Here is an 18,678-nt window from a genome sequence, read left to right on the forward strand (position 1 = left end):
ACTCACTTGACCTTATTTCATTTACTGCTCTTCGTTTTCTTTAATAATCCACTTGAATGTATTGTACTCAGCTATTGCTAATTGTATTTTCATTCTGCCGGTATGCGTTAATTAGACGAACAAAATTATATCTATGTTTTGATATGAAAAGTCAATGATAGTCGTTTTAATTTTTTTATTTTACTCAGAACTCACAAAAAATGATTGACATTGACCACACACTAATCAATCAAGATACGAATTTATAACGATCGAAATAAAAGCAATAACCTAAAAATGTCAATAGGGTCTGACTTATGACATCAAATAAATCGTACAGAGTATCCTTGAGATTGCTAAAAGCATATAACCTCAATCGTAGTGTTGTTCAAGCGATTATTACTTCGAACATTGTATTCTGTCGTTTCCTTTTTAAATTTGATTAGAAAACCATCAATTTTACATAAAGGTTATACAAATAATCTTTATGCTTATACTTCAATACGTAAAAATTGTAATTCAATCAAATAACTAAATCTGATTCAGTTATTATTTAAATTTTCATACGACTAATTAGTCGTATTTCCCACGTCGAACTATAAGAATTGATCTTTGATTTTTAAATATTTTATCTTAAGTTTTACAGAACACATTCAAGTATATAGACTCAATGGTATTTCAAATCTAAAAAAGAACATCATCTCTTATAACTGAATTTTTAGCTTATTTAACTCATTTAAACGATTTTTACAATTATAAATAAATCATTAATTAAAAAAAAAAAATCAAATTTATGACATTATTCATTGCAATATAAATAATACCCAAAAAATTATCTTTCGGGCGAATGAAATTGTCGTACTGTATATTATCCTTTATAGGAACATGCGTAAATTTATGTAATAAAACAAATCGCTTACATGCAAATAGCTTAATTAAAAAAAAAAGGAAATAATTTGTAAATTTCTATGATTTTTTTTTTACTGGAGAAGTTTTTCTCGTTAGCAAAGAATAAAAATAACGTATATTAATAACCTCATAAAATGTTGAGAATTTTTAGATTAAAGCATATAACACAATATGAGTACATTAGTGTAGTAACTCAAAATTTGTCAATTTTATATGTTTTCTTAATGTAAAAATGTTGTTTTTGATAATACAATAGTATATTAAGTCGTATTTATAAAAGTGAATGCGTGATACTAAATAATATTGTTTATCAATAACAGGAAATGATAAAATTTCTTTTATATCATATTTTTTTACTTAACGTTACTAATAATATGATGACAATATTTCAAACAGTTGTGTAACACGCTTTGGTTCTAATTCGTATTTTAAGATTTACTGCAAATTTTAAAAATGTGATTTACTTAATATGTAATGTTATGAGTTTCTACACAAATGTACATATAGTGTAATACGTTTTATTGGATAAAATATTACATTACAATCTATACAAAAAAATGGTTATCTATTATTTTATCGTCATCATCATCTATTAATTAAACCTTGTCGTTGAAAATTATTTTTAAAATATTATTTTATATTAAAAATTACTTGCGTGTACATATTTAAACTTGACTTAAGTAAGGAAATTCAAATTTGTAAATTAACACGAATTAAAAAGGCGAGTGTAATAAATGAATTTAGAACCGTATTTCGTTAACATATTATACTAACAATTCATTTTATGCCCGTTGTTTACTTAGCACGAATTACTAATGAAAAAGGCACAGATGGTAAGCGAGTTTGAAGTGATAATTTATTGTTATTAAATAAGATACTAGAAGATAGAGTTCCACTTTTAAAATTACAGCGGTAGTTAAACGAATTTTTACTAATATTAGGTTTTATTTTTTTGTTTTCTAATTTACAATATACGTAAAACTTGCACAACCTAAAGAAAATCTTTTGGGTAAGCTTAAATTCTTTATAAATGAATCTGTTAAATAAATTTCAAGTCTGAATTCTCTAAAGACATGAGTTTTTGATTAATACGTTGCAGGTTTCTTTCAAATTTCGGAAGAACTTTTTTAATAATTCTTTAAATAATCGTTAAATCCTTTAACTTCATTAAACAATTAAACACAAATGCCATGATATAATAAATTGGCTAATGTATTAATTACTTATTAGCTAAAATATGGAAGAAAGTGTTATCAAAATCTAATTAGATTATATTACTTTTATATTAATATATCTATGAAAATATTTCAAATAATTTTTATTACTTTTTTATTATCTGTGCGATTATCACTACTTTTAACTATTAGCGTTAATCGAAGGAAATCTTGCTAATTAGGGTATTAGCGCTAATTGATCCATCCAAACGAAGGGCTTATGTTATGATTGATTAATCAGCTTTCCACTGAATCGTAAATGAAACAAAACAGTAGTATAAATTGTTAGCACCTACATTCAATTTCACAATAAAAACATTCAATAAAAGATTTAATATCAAATATGCCATGAAAAAAATAACACGAGATTGTATTAAATCATTATGAATAATACTTAACCAAGTTCTATAAATTTCGGACAGTAAAGGTTTTCAATATTTTGTATTCACATCATATTTACAGTTAAGTATATTCTTTTATTCGTTTGTTATACATTATATACAGTATATATTAAGCTATACTCTGTGCAAAAATAAAAAATAAATAGTTTGTTTTCGTTAGGAAAGAGAATCCATATCAATTAGAAAATAAAAGAATGTATAGCTAATAGTTTTCTAAGTTATTTAAAAAAATGAAAATACTTATGAAATTTGGTTTCCTTGCACGTAGTGTATTTTATTTATGAATTTTTTTGAAGATCTATTAACACCCATAAGAGAAAATAACTGAAAACATCAAGTATAGATTCTATGCTCATGGGTATAAACATTTGACTATTCTCCAATGAAAATTGATCAACACAAACCTAAAAATATATGTTAAAATCTATTAGTAATATTATTTTATAGTAAAACCTTAAAATGATTATTCAAACAATGGCGATGTAATATCACGTAAAACTTTTTTAACATACCAACTGTTAATGTTTTATGTAAAATTATCCCTTTACACAATACTTATATTCTGTTTTAATGATTGCTTATTTAATTTTTAAATAATTTAATCACTACTAATCGTCTAGAGCAATTGTAAAATTAATTTAAATTTAACATTACTGCATCATCAATCTATTGAGAATATAACATTTTATTTAAAAACCATTTTCCAAGTATGGAAACAGGACTTTCTTAAGTCATTAAAGAAATATTATTACTACGAGTAAGTTAATTTGTTGATGGAACTTTGACGAGCAAAAGGGTTAATGTCTTGAAAGTCGAAACTGTATCATAGTATTGAGTTATTGATTAACCCAATTTCCGGCTACTATAGTGGTTTTTAAAGGTTTTTTACCAACTGAAGCTAGACTATTGGATGTAATAAGAATGGTGGTCAGAAATCTGTTTATTGTTAATTCGAATATGACTACGACTTGGTTTTAGAATGTTTTGTTATTCATGATAAACACAAATAATACAGCTCGGTCCAATCCTCTTTCGTTAGTGAGCTAAGGTTAGATGTGAACAAAAAGGGTGCAAAAGTGCTTTGACACTTTGTCACGTTTCACTAAAGCACGTATACCACATTACGATATTCTACAAACACAATATTATAAATCAAACAAAATATAACAGCTCTACAAGAGAAAAACTAGAGGGTAGCAGTATATAATGTATATTATATAATTTATTACTTTCAGAATCTAGGACATGTATGATTCGTTATTTTTTAATCGATATGGATGTAAAGCTGTTTACAAGAATATGAGTTTGACTATCATATTACACAAACGTGTTAAGTGGGATTTTTAGTTGAGAGTTGTGCTATTTGATCTCCAAACATGTTGAACAATTTAGAATTGTATCTTAACACTTGAATACATTTATCTTGCACCAATAATGATTATTATCACACCTGTTTATTTCATTAAAATTTACAGCGAGGTAATAACTGTATAAACCTGTGAAATTGAAACAAATCTTTTTTTTTATTAAGTTTTGTATATTTTTGATGATACGAGTAGTAAAGTTCATTTACAAACCGTTACAATCGCATTGTACTTGGAAAGTTGACAACATTTAATTTTTGTTATTTAACTTGTAGGTCAATTTTTTTAACATTAGAGCGACTAGTTTTTTTATGATTTCAGGAAATATCAAAGTAATAATAAGATTTTAAATGGCTACTTTTATACATGGAAAAATATTTTATTTAAAGGCTATACTTTTGTGGGGCAAATAAAATTAGATGTATGATATCCCCTAAATTACTCTAACGTTATTTATTAAAATTTTTAAGCTATCGATACACTTGATAAAATTTAAAGACTAGCTTGTAATAATAATAATAATTAAATTCAACCATAAAAAAATAATTAAAAATTCCTAAAACTACTATACGCATTAAATTATTCTCTTAACGCCTTGTAAATTAATTGACGAATATAATAAGTGGCAAGTTGGCAAGTAAGATTAATATTGCTCTTTTGTGTTAATTTCAAAATAACATTATTATGTAAATATTAGAATAAACTAATATACTGCAATCAGAATTCATAAGTAGTATGGACAATTTTCGTTCGTTAAACATTTATTACACAGTTGTTTATTTTATCTAATACACAATTTTTATGTACAATTATATTTGTTAAATTTCTTTGTAGTATAAACGATAACTTAATTTCACTGAAATTTTAGTGCTATAAAATAATTTGATACAACAGGTTAAACATACATATTTAGAAAAATTTAATAATCTACACAATCATATACATATACAGTGTGATTCGTTTACCATGAATCACTTAATTCGTCAAAAAATAAAAATATTAATATGAACTTTTTTGTTTTGGTTTTTGGTGCATGTTTTTCTTTATATTTATCAATCATAAAGTATTTTTTATGTTTATCCCTTGTACCTTATAAAGGTATCAGCTTTATTTTTCACAAGAAAACATACATAATTAACTAGTTTATTTCATAAATAATGATCTAATTATGAAAATGACTGATCCTTGAAATTTAACTTTGAGTTCAGTATTTCGGAAGTTATTGACTTTTTTATACCTAGGTACAAGGAAGAGTACAGCTGTAAAATGACCAGTGATAACAATAATAAAATCCTTGTCTCATCTCCAGCCTACACTAAAATATTAATAACTTCCAATGTACTGATCCAAAAGTTGTTATCGATTAGTCAATTTCGTAATTAGTTATATTTAATTTAGATCTAATTATCTATTAATTAATCTAGTTAATTATGCATGCTGTCGTGTGCAAAAATAAAATTGACACCTTTGTAAGATATAAGAGATGAACATAAAAAATACTTCCAAGTTAATAAATTTACAACAAAATTTACTGAAGTCAAATCTAAAAAGAAGTTCTCGATATTATTTTTATTTTTGACTAATTAAGTACTTCGTGACACATACATAATGGAAATCCATTATATACAGGGATACATTTTATACCTAAAGTATTATATTTATTGTAAATAAAGAATTTTCATTATGATATAATTCAATATTTACTATATTATTTACAGACTTCCAAAAATTAGAAAGAGAAGCAAGAATATGCCGGAAGTTACAACACCCCAATATCGGTAAGGCTAATAGAAAATATGTAAATTAACTTCTTACATTAGGAAATATCACTAGAATATAGATAGTATATTATTTATTTTATACAGTTATATAGACTGTCGGCAATCAACTTTAATTTTTGTTAAATATCTCTCAAAAAAAACTTAGAAGGCCTAGAATAATAGGTTAAAATTAAAGTATGTAGGGTGTTCATTAAATAAGTGGATTTTTATTGTTCTTATTGTTTGTAACAAGTGATCTGTTTCTTTACTTGTTTATCACTCTGTATATTTCTTTTAAACAACTATAACTTACATTTAGTTAATTATTAATGAAAAATATCTAGAAATCATCCAAAATCGAAGAATTACGTTAAAAATTATTTTTGAAGCCTAGTAGAGAAAAGGTAGGCGATGAGGATAATATTAGTTAGAAAAGGAGCCACGTAATAATTAGTGAGTCTCTGGAAAATTTATAATCGTGGATCTCAAACTTACTACCTACTGAATGACCTTTTATTAAAATATTTTTTACATGAAGTCCTAAATAAGTGCTCCAGTCGCTTCCTGTCATGTAATATTTTTAAAGAGAAAATGTCTCTAAGGTGTAAACGGATTTAACGATTTTTAATTATACCATAAGCACTTTCATTATTATAGCCATTTTACAATAGATCTCAATTTTTTTTTAGAGGATGTATTTTGATAAATAATATAATTACTTATAAATGCCAAGATGTATATCTGGAATAATATTGTATGAAAAATAATTCATCTAAACAACATATTATTTACATCCTAAGTTACTTAAATCGATGAGATACTATTTATATTTACGATTATATTTAAATGTGACTAATGAGACTTATGATATAATTTTAGTTCCTTTTAAGGTACAATAGGTATTTCAACAAAGATATTTATTATTGAAACTGTATAAAACAGACCAACAAGAGTGAATCACAGCTTAACTTCATTAATAGGCGAATAAAAAAATATATATGACTAATAAGATGGTCTATCTCGTGTATGATCGATTGTAAATTTTTTAGTTAAAAATGAATTCGATAAAATCGTAATTTATATACTTCTATGTGTTTTGTTGCAGTTCGGTTGCACGATAGCATCCAAGAAGAATTATTCCACTACCTTGTGTTCGACCTGTAAGTATAGTATTTTGAATTTTTCAAGTATTTAAGTAGCTACAATTTTTTTTATACTGATATACATACAAAAATGAAACCAAGAAAATTAGATACACTACAGTGTGAGACTTATTTTTAACTAATTAGTTATTTAAGAATTCTACCTTACAACTTTTTATCAGAATTGAGAAGTAAACTCCAAAAAACTTTCAGGTAATTCACTCTCCAATAGACTATTGCGATCCATATATAAATGATCATTATAAACATTTGGATACTATAATATTACTATCATCATTTTTAATTTCTTATTGTTAGATAATTTTTTTTCATAAACGCAAATTTATTACAGCAACAAGAGGTGTAAAAAAATCATCTCATTTAAATTATAAAAAAATAAAAACATAATTTTCCACAAAAGCGATTGTACACTAATTTATCATCTTAATAGAAAATTAGGCCAAGCGCTCTTAACACATAAAGTTTCATAGTGTATATTAAATTGATATTTAAAATTAAGTTATTTTATTTTATTTTTTTATTTATTTGTTTCTAAAATACAAAAACTAATTTAATTTGAAAAGCACTTGTATTTTAAAAATGTCTACGTCATTTATTTTGTTTGTTTAATAAATTTGTTTATGCTCTTGCGGCATTAATTTCCAATAATGTATTCTAACGCCCCCGCCTGTGTTTTTAATAATAGTTTTATTGATTTTCTCAACATCTTTTAATTATTTATTCAAATAATTGCCATTAACAAAAATTAAAACAACCCGTTTAACATAATTCGTGTAATAAATTTTACAATTACTGGTCGCGATCTCACTGCTTATAATAAACATGTTACCTACCTATAAATTTATAAAAATCAAAAATAGAGTTATTTTTTAAATGGATTTGAATTAATACATTTTAATTAAAATATGAAAAATTTTCATTTTACATTTATGAAAAAAAATAATGATTCGTTGAATAATTTAGAAACAAATAATTATAAACTCATAATAAAATGTGTGAGCCTATAAAAACTAAATCAACAAAACATAATTTTAAAAGACGGTTTAAATGAACAAAGATTTTTATTTTTATTATAAAAATTTAATATTTTAAGCATAATATAAATGTAATATACAAATTATTCACATAAAGTTTTTTCCTGTTTAGCGAAGTTTAGAAATGCATTATATCTTATTAAACACATACTTGGATTTAATTTGTTTGTACAGTTTTAAGGTTTCCCTATCCTTTTTTACGAAATATTTTGCCCAGTTTTTCTAACCCCATTTCTCTGTATTCTCTTAATATTGGATTTCAAATTTGAAACATAGATTAAGCTCAATTAGTTTAGAACATTGTAAAAATATTAGTCTTTAATGTTAAGCCACTTCAAAATGAGAAAATTTCAAAATTGACATTTTTGTTTTAACTGCCTGACTAACTCATTATTAAAATTATAAGACACTTCTTGAATAGGTAAAAACGTAAAATTTAGTAAAATTTTCTATAGAATAAAAAAGGAGAATATCTGAAAATTGCTATTTTTTCAAAGTAAACGATCTTACAGACAATATCGTTAGGGCGAATAGTCACTTAAGTATGATTAATCAATTAAGTATGATGAAAATAATAAATTATTCTGGCTTAAACCAATAAAAAGGAATGATATTCTCAATAACAAACCAAACTGTAAAAAAGTTCCAACCTCATTCTTCCCAAAAAAGTCCGCCTGTCAAAGTAATAATGTTTACAATATAGACAATTTTGCTTTTTCTTTAATTTATAAACTTATATCCTATTTTCATGAGCACATTGTACTTTTATTCGTATTGCTTAATACTTGGCCAGATTTTAAATGAGGTATAAAACCCGTCTACAATTTTCAATGATTCCCGTGAGGAAATAAATACTTATTTTCTATATTACGAATTGTTTTTAACAATTAGTTTAGAATATAAAATACACGAGAAAAATTAAAATAAATTATCATTGAAATTAATTATTTTCATTACCTGACGTTTTTTATCCATATGAAAATATGGATAATATTTTACATAAAGAACAATAAAAAAATTAATTTTTTTTTCAATGCTATGTTTGATATTTTAGTGTAACGGGTGGCGAACTTTTTGAAGACATAGTAGCGAGAGAATTCTATAGTGAAGCAGACGCTTCTCATTGCATCCAGCAGATACTGGAAAGCGTAAATCACTGCCACACCAACGGTGTAGTTCACAGGGATTTAAAAGTAAGAACATTTTTTATTTCATTTATTACTCATTGTTGCCCTTATCGTAATACATTGTTGGTACAGAGTTAGCAAATAATAGGCTTCTACCTTTTATTATTTTTCCTGTATTTAGACCAAATATTACAACGACTGCTATACTTACCTCTCTTTTCATACTTATAATGACATTAGTTTTAAAGTTGTTCGCTGAATTTGGTTTTTCTCTTTATATATTGTTTCATTAATTTTATTATACGCGAGTGCATTAAACTGTCAACATAACATTATTATTTCTATTATATTTTAAAATATATTTATACAAGGTGATAATTTTAATGCTAGTCGCTCAATTTCCATTAAAGTAAAAATTATATTAAGAAAATTACTTATGGTGTAGTTTAGTTTCATATATTTCTCGATTAATCAGTAATTTATTACTTTTTTTTAATTCATTTCAAATACCTTATGAGGTTGTCAAATTAATTTATTTCAATGGTATCATATTTAACTAACTTATAGAATAAAATATGATATAATTAAAAAAATAAATGGGGATAACAATTTTTGACTCACATTTCGTGAGTTGTAAATAATTAAAATTATAAGTTGTAGATAAGGTGCGGGTGTAATAATATTTACTAGTTTTTTGAGGAAATCACCTTTTTTTTGGCTCACTAATAATATTTTACTCTGCATCTATTTTAAAAAAATTGGAATGATCAAAAAGGTTACACGACTGAAAAATTCAAACATCATTATTAAAATCAGAGGTTTACAACCCCCTTACCTTCTAGTATGTACCACTGAGTTTAAAATGTATGTTGCCATTGAATAAAATTAAGCTGACATCCTTATGAGGTATAAAACATAAATTTAAATGTAATTATTAGCTAATAATTTAAACATTTTTTTTTAAATTTTAAAATAGGTGTTTTTTAAAACTGTTATGTCAAAAAAATTTAATGGGTCAATAACAATGAATACATATTGTTATTACCTCATTTAATTGTTTTAAGAAAAACTGAAAACGGATATTTAAAAATTAAATAAAAAAAAATATTGTAATTTTTTTATTATTAAAAACAAATAATAAACAATTTTTTTTAACCTAGTCTAAGAGTACATAAGTTATTTCAAACAAAAGTAACATAAAACATTTGATATATCAAGAGTTATTAGATTTGTCAAAACATTGTGGACGATCTTGTTTAATGACCATAATATTTGAGATATTTTGTTATTATTTTTCATAACTAGTTATAACACATTACATAAAATAACTTTAAAAAAATGTATGTTATATAAATTAGTAAATACAGATTGCATTACAGTTTAGACACATATTATTTAATCATATTTAAATATATTCATATATACGTTTTTGGAGGAGGTACGCATTCCTCCTTGAGCTATCGTCACTTTCTAAAGAAAAGTCTTTTGAATGATGAAATTGGCAAATACTTGATTTCTTGATGTCTAAAAAAGTTTTTTGCGCTCCCATAGACACTCCTATGGAGTGTTTTGTTACATAAAAAAAAATTTTGTAGTTTTTACATTAAAATGTATGAATTGATCTAAGTACTTAATACACTAGGGATGTGACGCGTACGCCACGTTTAAGGAGAATAACTACTTCATTTCTGTAGAATCTACAAATATTTAAAAATATTACTACTTTTTAGCTTATTCATACTTTACTGAATTTAATAATTCAATAGAAACTTAAAACTTATTTTTTTTTATATAAGAAATATATTATTTAAAATAATTTCGAAAATATAAATTTATGAAACTATTATTTTTATTATAAAAATCTTGTAAAACTTTAAATACATTTTGAATAACTTACACGATTACACAAAATTACATAAAAACAAAATTGTTTAATGATAGAACATAAAATATTTGCATTAAAAATGATTCATATTAACATAATGACATTTACACTTATTATATAAAATTATTTTTATTTTAAAACAAATTTTATAGCGTAAGATACACATATTATACACCAAATAAGGAAAAAATAAAAAAAATTATGTCCTTGCTTTGTTACTACTTTTAATCGTTAAGTAATAAAAACGCTTAATGATTACCTATTTTATATGAACTAGGCTAATAATTTTTTTAAATAAATTCATATAATTTTTATAGTACTACTACTACTACTATACACATATTAAATGTATTTATTGAATCCATTCGTAAGTATTGTAGCAAAACGAATAACTTATGCATAAATACTGAATTTTACCCATTTATCTTTTTTACTCAATTATCGACCAATAATATACACTTCACGAGAACGAAAAATTTTTCTGTTTTTTATAATATATGTGATAAATATAAATAAATAATGATTTATTTTTTCAATGAATATTTTTCATAAAAATAATATATTGCAAAATATAAAATACCACAATACGTACATCATATTACGTTTTCAGTACCTTTCAATGTTTACATATTTACCGATAAAAGGGTCATCATTATTTTAATTTTCTTTTACTGTGGTATTTAACGAATTTTATACAAAGTGTTCAGTATCTAAGGAAACAGGTCAATTGTTATAAACAACGAGAACACTAGAAGCCCGTTTCGTTACTTACTGAACACCCTACATAATTATTCAAGCCCTTGGCCTACAACCGTTCTATTTGTAAGCTCCCCTCTTTAACCATGAAACATTTTTAAAATTATTGGCATCAGTTTGTGACATAGAAGTGATACATAAATCTTAAATAATAATAAAATTACAATTTTGATAACATATAAGATTTTAACTCATCATTTTTTTTTGTGTGCAGTTAGGTTTCTCGCCTATGTAAATACCGCGTATATCACGTTTAAAAAATTACTAATACTATACATAGTGATCAGTTTATTATAACGACTTGATTACTCAAAAATAAGTATGAAATTGAAAAAAAAATGTCGACTTTTATGTTTATATATAACATAAAATCCTGTTCTTTCAAGATATTACGTTTTTAGCGTAATAATTTATTTAATATCATATTAGTATATTAAAATTATAAAATATTTATAACATAATGAAGATATAGTACAGATATATAATTAGGGTCGACAGACATCAATGCAAAAAATAATAATTTTAGAAACAATGAAATTTAAGGATACTGTAAATTTTATTTATGTTTCTCAGAAAAAATTAATTCTTTAACGTTCCTTGTTCCTTAATTCTTAAAAGTTGTTTGTAGCTTCATACCTACAAAAATATTTCGTTTAGGATTCCGTTTTTTTTTGTAATAATTTTTAATCAACACCGAATCGTCTCTTATTTCTAGGTACAATCATACAATAACGTAATGAACTCGATGAAAAAAACAAACGTTACTTTATTTAACTAAAATATATTTATAAAAATATATCAAAGTCAGCTAATATATTATTTTGAGTGGTGACTGATTTCATTGGAAATTATATATCCCCTCATTCTGCCCTTCCTTTGTACGCATCTTACTGTATTCATTATTTAAATATATTATATTCAAAATATAATTTATCATAAACACAGATACCTAAAATATTATTTATATTATTGTTCGAACATGATAATTAACTCATGTAGGTGACAATAACTATCAATTTACATATATCGTGAACAGAGTATGCAATATAAAAATATAAATTATTTCCCATCTACGCTATATACTCACTGTATTTATTAAAATGCTTGTAGCTCAATAATAAGTACATGTCCTAAAATTGTAATTGACCCATTAAAGTATTTTGTAAAAAGAGTTCTATGAAATTTTAAAGATCTTAAAAAGTTAAAAATTATTTTTATTTATTTTATTGTTAAAAATAAATCATATGAAATGTTTTTAACTTAGTCTAAAAATACAAAATTGATTTAACAAAACTACCGCAAAATGATATTTGTATCAAAAGTTATTAGAGTTTTCAGTTAGATCTATTCAACTTGATTTTCCATATGATAATTTTTATTGATCGATTGTGTTATTGAATATTATTTACAGCCGGAAAATTTATTACTGGCTAGCAAAATTAAAGGTGCAGCAGTTAAATTAGCTGATTTCGGATTAGCTATAGAAGTTCAGGGCGATCAACAAGCGTGGTTTGGTAAGTTTTTCAATTTAGGCACTTTTATAATGCGTTTTAATTGTTGAATGTTTTAGGTTTCGCTGGAACGCCCGGTTACCTATCACCTGAAGTACTGAAAAAAGAGCCATATGGAAAACCAGTAGACATATGGGCCTGTGGTACTTACATTTAATTTCCATACCACAAACATCTATTTTAATGTTACTAATTCAAAATGTTATACTATTTAATAGGTGTAATACTTTATATTTTATTGGTCGGTTATCCACCATTTTGGGATGAAGACCAACATAGACTGTACGCCCAAATTAAAGCTGGCGCTTATGACGTAAGCATACATTTAAAATTATATAATATAGGTTGCATAATTGTATGTACATATTAGATTAAATGACCTAACTGATTTTATTGTGATAATATTGGAATTAACATTGAATATTTTAGTATCCATCGCCCGAATGGGATACCGTAACACCAGACGCAAAAAATCTTATCAATCAAATGTTGACTGTGAACCCAGCTAAAAGAGTTACCGCTTCCGATGCACTGAAACACCCTTGGATATGCGTAAGTTCAACTTTGGTTTTATATTTTGCTTATAGATTATTTTTATAAATATGATCATATTATACAAATGAAGGAAGTAATCAAACCAAGAATAAACCTGTTGAGGTATAGGAGAACAACAAATTGTGAGTAGTTTGTCCCGATGAACTCTCGACATTTTATTTAATTAGATTTGGAATTCCTCTTCTCTCGTTTGATTCCTTATTAATAAACACCAGTAACAAATTTTAAAGTATAGTGATATAGATTAAGCATATGCAGTTTATCAATCACTTCTAATTTAAAATAAATCTAATCTCTACAAATACTTCAAAACGTCTTTCAAGTAGCGCACGTTTTTATATTATTAAATACAACGTGATTATTTCATGTCTACCATACAGTAATTTTGCATTCCAGTGATGTTTATCTAAATAAAAATAATAGCATGTTAACACAAAATCACGATAATTCCTTCAAATACATTAGTATTATATTTTGTTTAACTGATGAAAATTTGGATATTTCAACGAACATATTCAAATATGACATTTGATGAAGTCTAATACTAAATTCGTGCTCTTTGGTTATCGCGTTTCTTCTACTTAATAACAAATTTAATATAAACTTTGTAATTTGTCTCATATGAAATAACAGGAGATGATGGTAAACGTTTTTACTTAGACTCCAGTGTCATCAAACTTTTGATGGTATTGCGTGAACAATAAATTTATTAAAAGCTATTTTATTTGAGTTTTCCCCTATTCCCCTGTTTTGACTTGTATTCGTTTTTAAACACAATAGGAATACGTTGGTATTATTCGGGTATNTTTACTTAGACTCCAGTGTCATCAAACTTTTGATGGTATTGCGTGAACAATAAATTTATTAAAAGCTATTTTATTTGAGTTTTTGAGTATTATTCGGGTACTTTATGAATGTATTGCATGCAAACATAATAATAACTTACTAGCCCAAGAAAAACATAATGTAACTCTGATGGTTTGTGTGTTTCAGTACCGTGAAAAGGTTGCTTCAGCAGTGCACAGACAAGAGACGGTCGACTGCTTGAAGAAATTCAACGCCAGAAGAAAACTAAAAGTAAGCATATTTCCAAAGAAATAAGTAAACTAAATAATTCAATAACTATAGACTTTTCTTGAATCTTTTAAAAATATTACTATTCTATACTTTCAGGGTGCCATCTTGACAACTATGCTGGCGACGAGGAACTTCTCCAGTAAGTATGATGTACACGGTAAGTGCCTTTGGAACCTCAGACCAATTACGTGTGAATAGGTGAAAAGATGGTTTTGCTATAATTAGAATTTGTTTTATTAGATGCTCCAACGTGTATATATAAATTATAAATACATAATTTAATTCTACATACTTTTTGTTCTATATTTAAAATATTACCGATTTGAATAATAAAATGTTTAGGTGTTCTCATACTTCTATGGGTAGAGCATTGTAAATAAGTTCATCAACGGTAATATTTTTGGCTGACGTTATACACGCATATATGAGATTTAGATTTGTTTGATATTTATTGTACAAAGTAGAATTCAAGATAATACAATCACTAGGTGCTATAGATTTTGAAAACTTGTATTATTTTTATTACTGAGGATACGGTAGGTCTGTATCATACACCTACATAATGTATAAGATTATGCACTAGTATGGCATATATGCTGGAATATTAATAAAAAAAAGTACAATTTTCAATTTTCTTTAAAACAACTAAATTACTAATTCTGTTTACATACAGTACAAATGTACTTTTTAAATCTGCCAAAAATACATCTATATAATATATAAATATATCAATTCAAATAAATGTACATTTATACCTTTCATTTCTTGAATGAGTAGATGCATGCTTTAGGTACATTTACAGTACAATTTTTTAGTTGTTAATAATAAAAAGTGTTAAAGGATATGTTACAATTTAACATTTATAAAAGCTCCTTAGAAAATTTACTACCATTAATACAGTTATTCATTTAATTTAAAAAAGAGAACCATTTATTTATCATAAATAAGTTATGCACTGATATGATATTTTGAAAGAATATTAGTTTTTAGTCAAAAATGTTTTGTGGATATCTTATTTCAAATTTTAAATTAAAATATTTTATTTATTATTAATATTCACAATATCCTCGAATAATAATTATTAAATTATGATTTAATAAGAATGATAGAAATCAGTACATTTACATGATATCAACGACTGCAATATATAGAATGATCAGTAAGTAAGAAAAAGGGTTTCCATTTAAACAATGAGAACATTGTTTGTAAAAATTGATTCCTTATTTTTTGAACACCTTGTACGAGGCAAAAAAAGCATTTAATTTAAATTCAATGAGCTTTTGAAGAAAATACAAGATATTATTTTTATCATTAAATAAAATGTTTTTGAATATAACTAAAGATAAAAATTACAGGTTTTATTTTACATTATATAAACATGTTAATATAAATATTTGCATCACTAAATTGAAAAAATTGTCATTTTGTCTTTTTAAATAGTCTTCAGACCAATATTTAGTCTAAAAGAATAGACAGATAATTTTAACAAAATTAACTGATAATTTAATAAATTAAAACTTTTAATGGTTTAATCTCTTTGTAAAAACCAACAAATTATTTGCTTCGATGCGAAACTGAGAAGTTATTATTTTGTTTACTTAGTCCATTAAATCAATTACACTTTTTTTTCATTCAAAACTTTTAAATATGTAGTAATATATTTATCTAGATGGTGTATACCTAATTTTACTGACTACAATATTTAAATGTAAATTTTCTTTGACTTAATAAACACAGTTTTATTATTCTAACGCTATGTATCAATACTTCAAAATGCCATAAAACAATCTATGTAAATGCAGGTTAACGATCACTAACATTTTTAAACGAAGTTTTTTTTACTTATTGTTCCATATTTAAAAAATTAGGGATTGTTCGATTATTTTTATTTATTATAAACATGCTTAAAATTATACTGCAAATTAAAAATCATAACGTTTAGGACTTTAGAAAGGGAAAATATCATACAAAATATTAATACTATAAAAAAAGGCAAAAATTAAACATATTATTAAATTGGTAAAATTTAATGACTTTTTACGAATAAAATTAATATTAATTTTTGTGGTATGTATCTTTGGACCATCTATAAACAAATCTACAGAACTGTCATTTTAAATTTAAATTAAATTGTATGATGGAAAGTATGAGGTTCCATGCAAGGCGTTTACTGTGTATTTATCACACCTGTAAAAAAACCTATTACATCGCAATCATAATGCATTTTTAAAAAACTAAATAATGAACAATATGATGTTGGTGTCAATTTCAAATCATCTTATATCTATAATTGTTATAACTCTCATCATATTTCATTTATTTTTTTGTTTTCGTTTTTGTTCACTCTCCCTGTACTCTTCGTCAATTCTCTCTAAACGCACCACACTTCTATACCTTCTTCAAAAAATCTACCACAAATATTTTCGCAACAGGAAGTGGTAAGACTGTATTTCTTTTTAAAATTTTTCTATTTTTATACATTTTTTTTTTTACTTCATTTTCCCCATTTAATAATTAATATGTTTGTGGACGTCATTATTTTAGCATTTTTATACATTATACAACTATATACTTAATATTTTATACATTTTTAAGCACTTTGCTTTAATATTGTTTTTAATTAATCTGTATTCTAGAGTTTTATCATTTAATACATCACTACACAAAACTTAGGTTAATATTTTATCGAATATTAATATTAAAACTTATTAACTTGTTATTCGTAAAAGCTACTAATGGCATGAATATATAAGCTACTACTATTTAGTTAATAATGCATGTTTCACAAATTGAATATATATTAGTATGTATTAAAGTAATATGGTCATAATTTACATATTGTAACAAAAAGTTTATAAAGCAATAGCATGATGCATTTAATTAATTTTTATATGATTATTGTATTATAATTTAAGAACATTATTCTATTTTTAGGAAGTATAGAATATCAAAAAAAAATTGTTTTGATTCAATAAGCTAGTTTAATTTATTACTAAAACTTAGTAAAAAACGTATACTTTTTTTTTAGTAAAATAGTTTAATAGCGTAATAAAGGAACCAATGTACACTGGATAAGAAAAATTGTTTGTATTTTTTCACTATAATAACTATAAAATGTCATTAAATATGATTCAATCATAACAATTATATTTAATACATTAATTAATACGAAAAAAATTAAGTATCATTTAATTTTCATTTTATAATTATCTCCAAAACATACATTAGTAACAGTTAAAATAACATACTAAATGAAATCAAATTAAGAAATTAATTTTAAAATCAAATCTTTAAAATTATTCGTAAAAAGTTAATATCTCTCTTTTTTAAAATAATTCTTCAAATTAATAATTATATAAGTATCTACCAAGTAAATGGAAGTGAATGACGCTAATTATATGAGTGATAAAATATGTGTATTATAGAACTAATTGTATAAATTTGATATAACAGCAATAAATAAAATATAATTGAATAGAATTTTAGTTACACTGCACATATAAAAAAATCTTTAAAAATACAATTGTTTTTTTGTATAATATTGTATACATTTTTATATAATTACGCTTTTCTTTCTTTTTGGCTGAAAGTTTGTTAAATTTATAATATTCATATATACTTTTATATACATTATAAAAGTTATGGAAAAAAAACTAATCCAGTGATATTTTTATTAGGTCGTAGTATTGTAACTACAAAAAAAGGAGACGGATCTCAAGTAAAAGAATCAACTGAAAGTAATACGACTTTAGAAGACGACGATGTTAGGGGTAAGTAAAAAAATACTCATTCAATATAATTTTTTTATTTGACTACTTAATAAAAAAAATTGTTATTTAATAATTTTTAAAATAAAAAAGTTATAAATAAAATAATATTTATTGTCACTTCGATTTTTACAATCATCAGATGACAATTATATATTAATATGCATGTGTAAAAA

The 18,678-nt window shown here is 24.4% G+C and overlaps 1 protein-coding gene across 21 annotated transcripts in view; it reads left to right on the forward strand.

Moving 5' to 3' along the window:
- Window positions 1-18,678, forward strand: part of LOC126902398 (calcium/calmodulin-dependent protein kinase type II alpha chain) — a 35,874-nt gene that overhangs the window by 8,030 nt on the left and 9,166 nt on the right. For 12 of the 21 annotated variants that reach the window (XM_050679620.1, XM_050679619.1, XM_050679621.1 and 9 more), the window contains exons 3-12: window positions 5,586-5,645; window positions 6,733-6,787; window positions 8,879-9,017; window positions 13,004-13,106; window positions 13,163-13,246; window positions 13,322-13,416; window positions 13,533-13,655; window positions 14,652-14,735; window positions 14,832-14,892; window positions 18,413-18,505. In XM_050679620.1, the coding sequence (XP_050535577.1) occupies window positions 5,586-5,645; window positions 6,733-6,787; window positions 8,879-9,017; window positions 13,004-13,106; window positions 13,163-13,246; window positions 13,322-13,416; window positions 13,533-13,655; window positions 14,652-14,735; window positions 14,832-14,892; window positions 18,413-18,505 (897 nt within the window). The remainder of the gene's footprint in view (window positions 1-5,585; window positions 5,646-6,732; window positions 6,788-8,878; window positions 9,018-13,003; window positions 13,107-13,162; window positions 13,247-13,321; window positions 13,417-13,532; window positions 13,656-14,651; window positions 14,736-14,831; window positions 14,893-18,412; window positions 18,506-18,678) is intronic. The other 9 variants (XM_050679623.1, XM_050679626.1, XM_050679622.1 and 6 more) reach the window with 1 other exon arrangement.

This window comes from Daktulosphaira vitifoliae, unplaced genomic scaffold, assembly GCF_025091365.1.
Source record: "Daktulosphaira vitifoliae isolate Bord-2020 unplaced genomic scaffold, ASM2509136v1 Scaffold_3, whole genome shotgun sequence".
NCBI classification, from domain to species: domain Eukaryota; kingdom Metazoa; phylum Arthropoda; class Insecta; order Hemiptera; family Phylloxeridae; genus Daktulosphaira; species Daktulosphaira vitifoliae.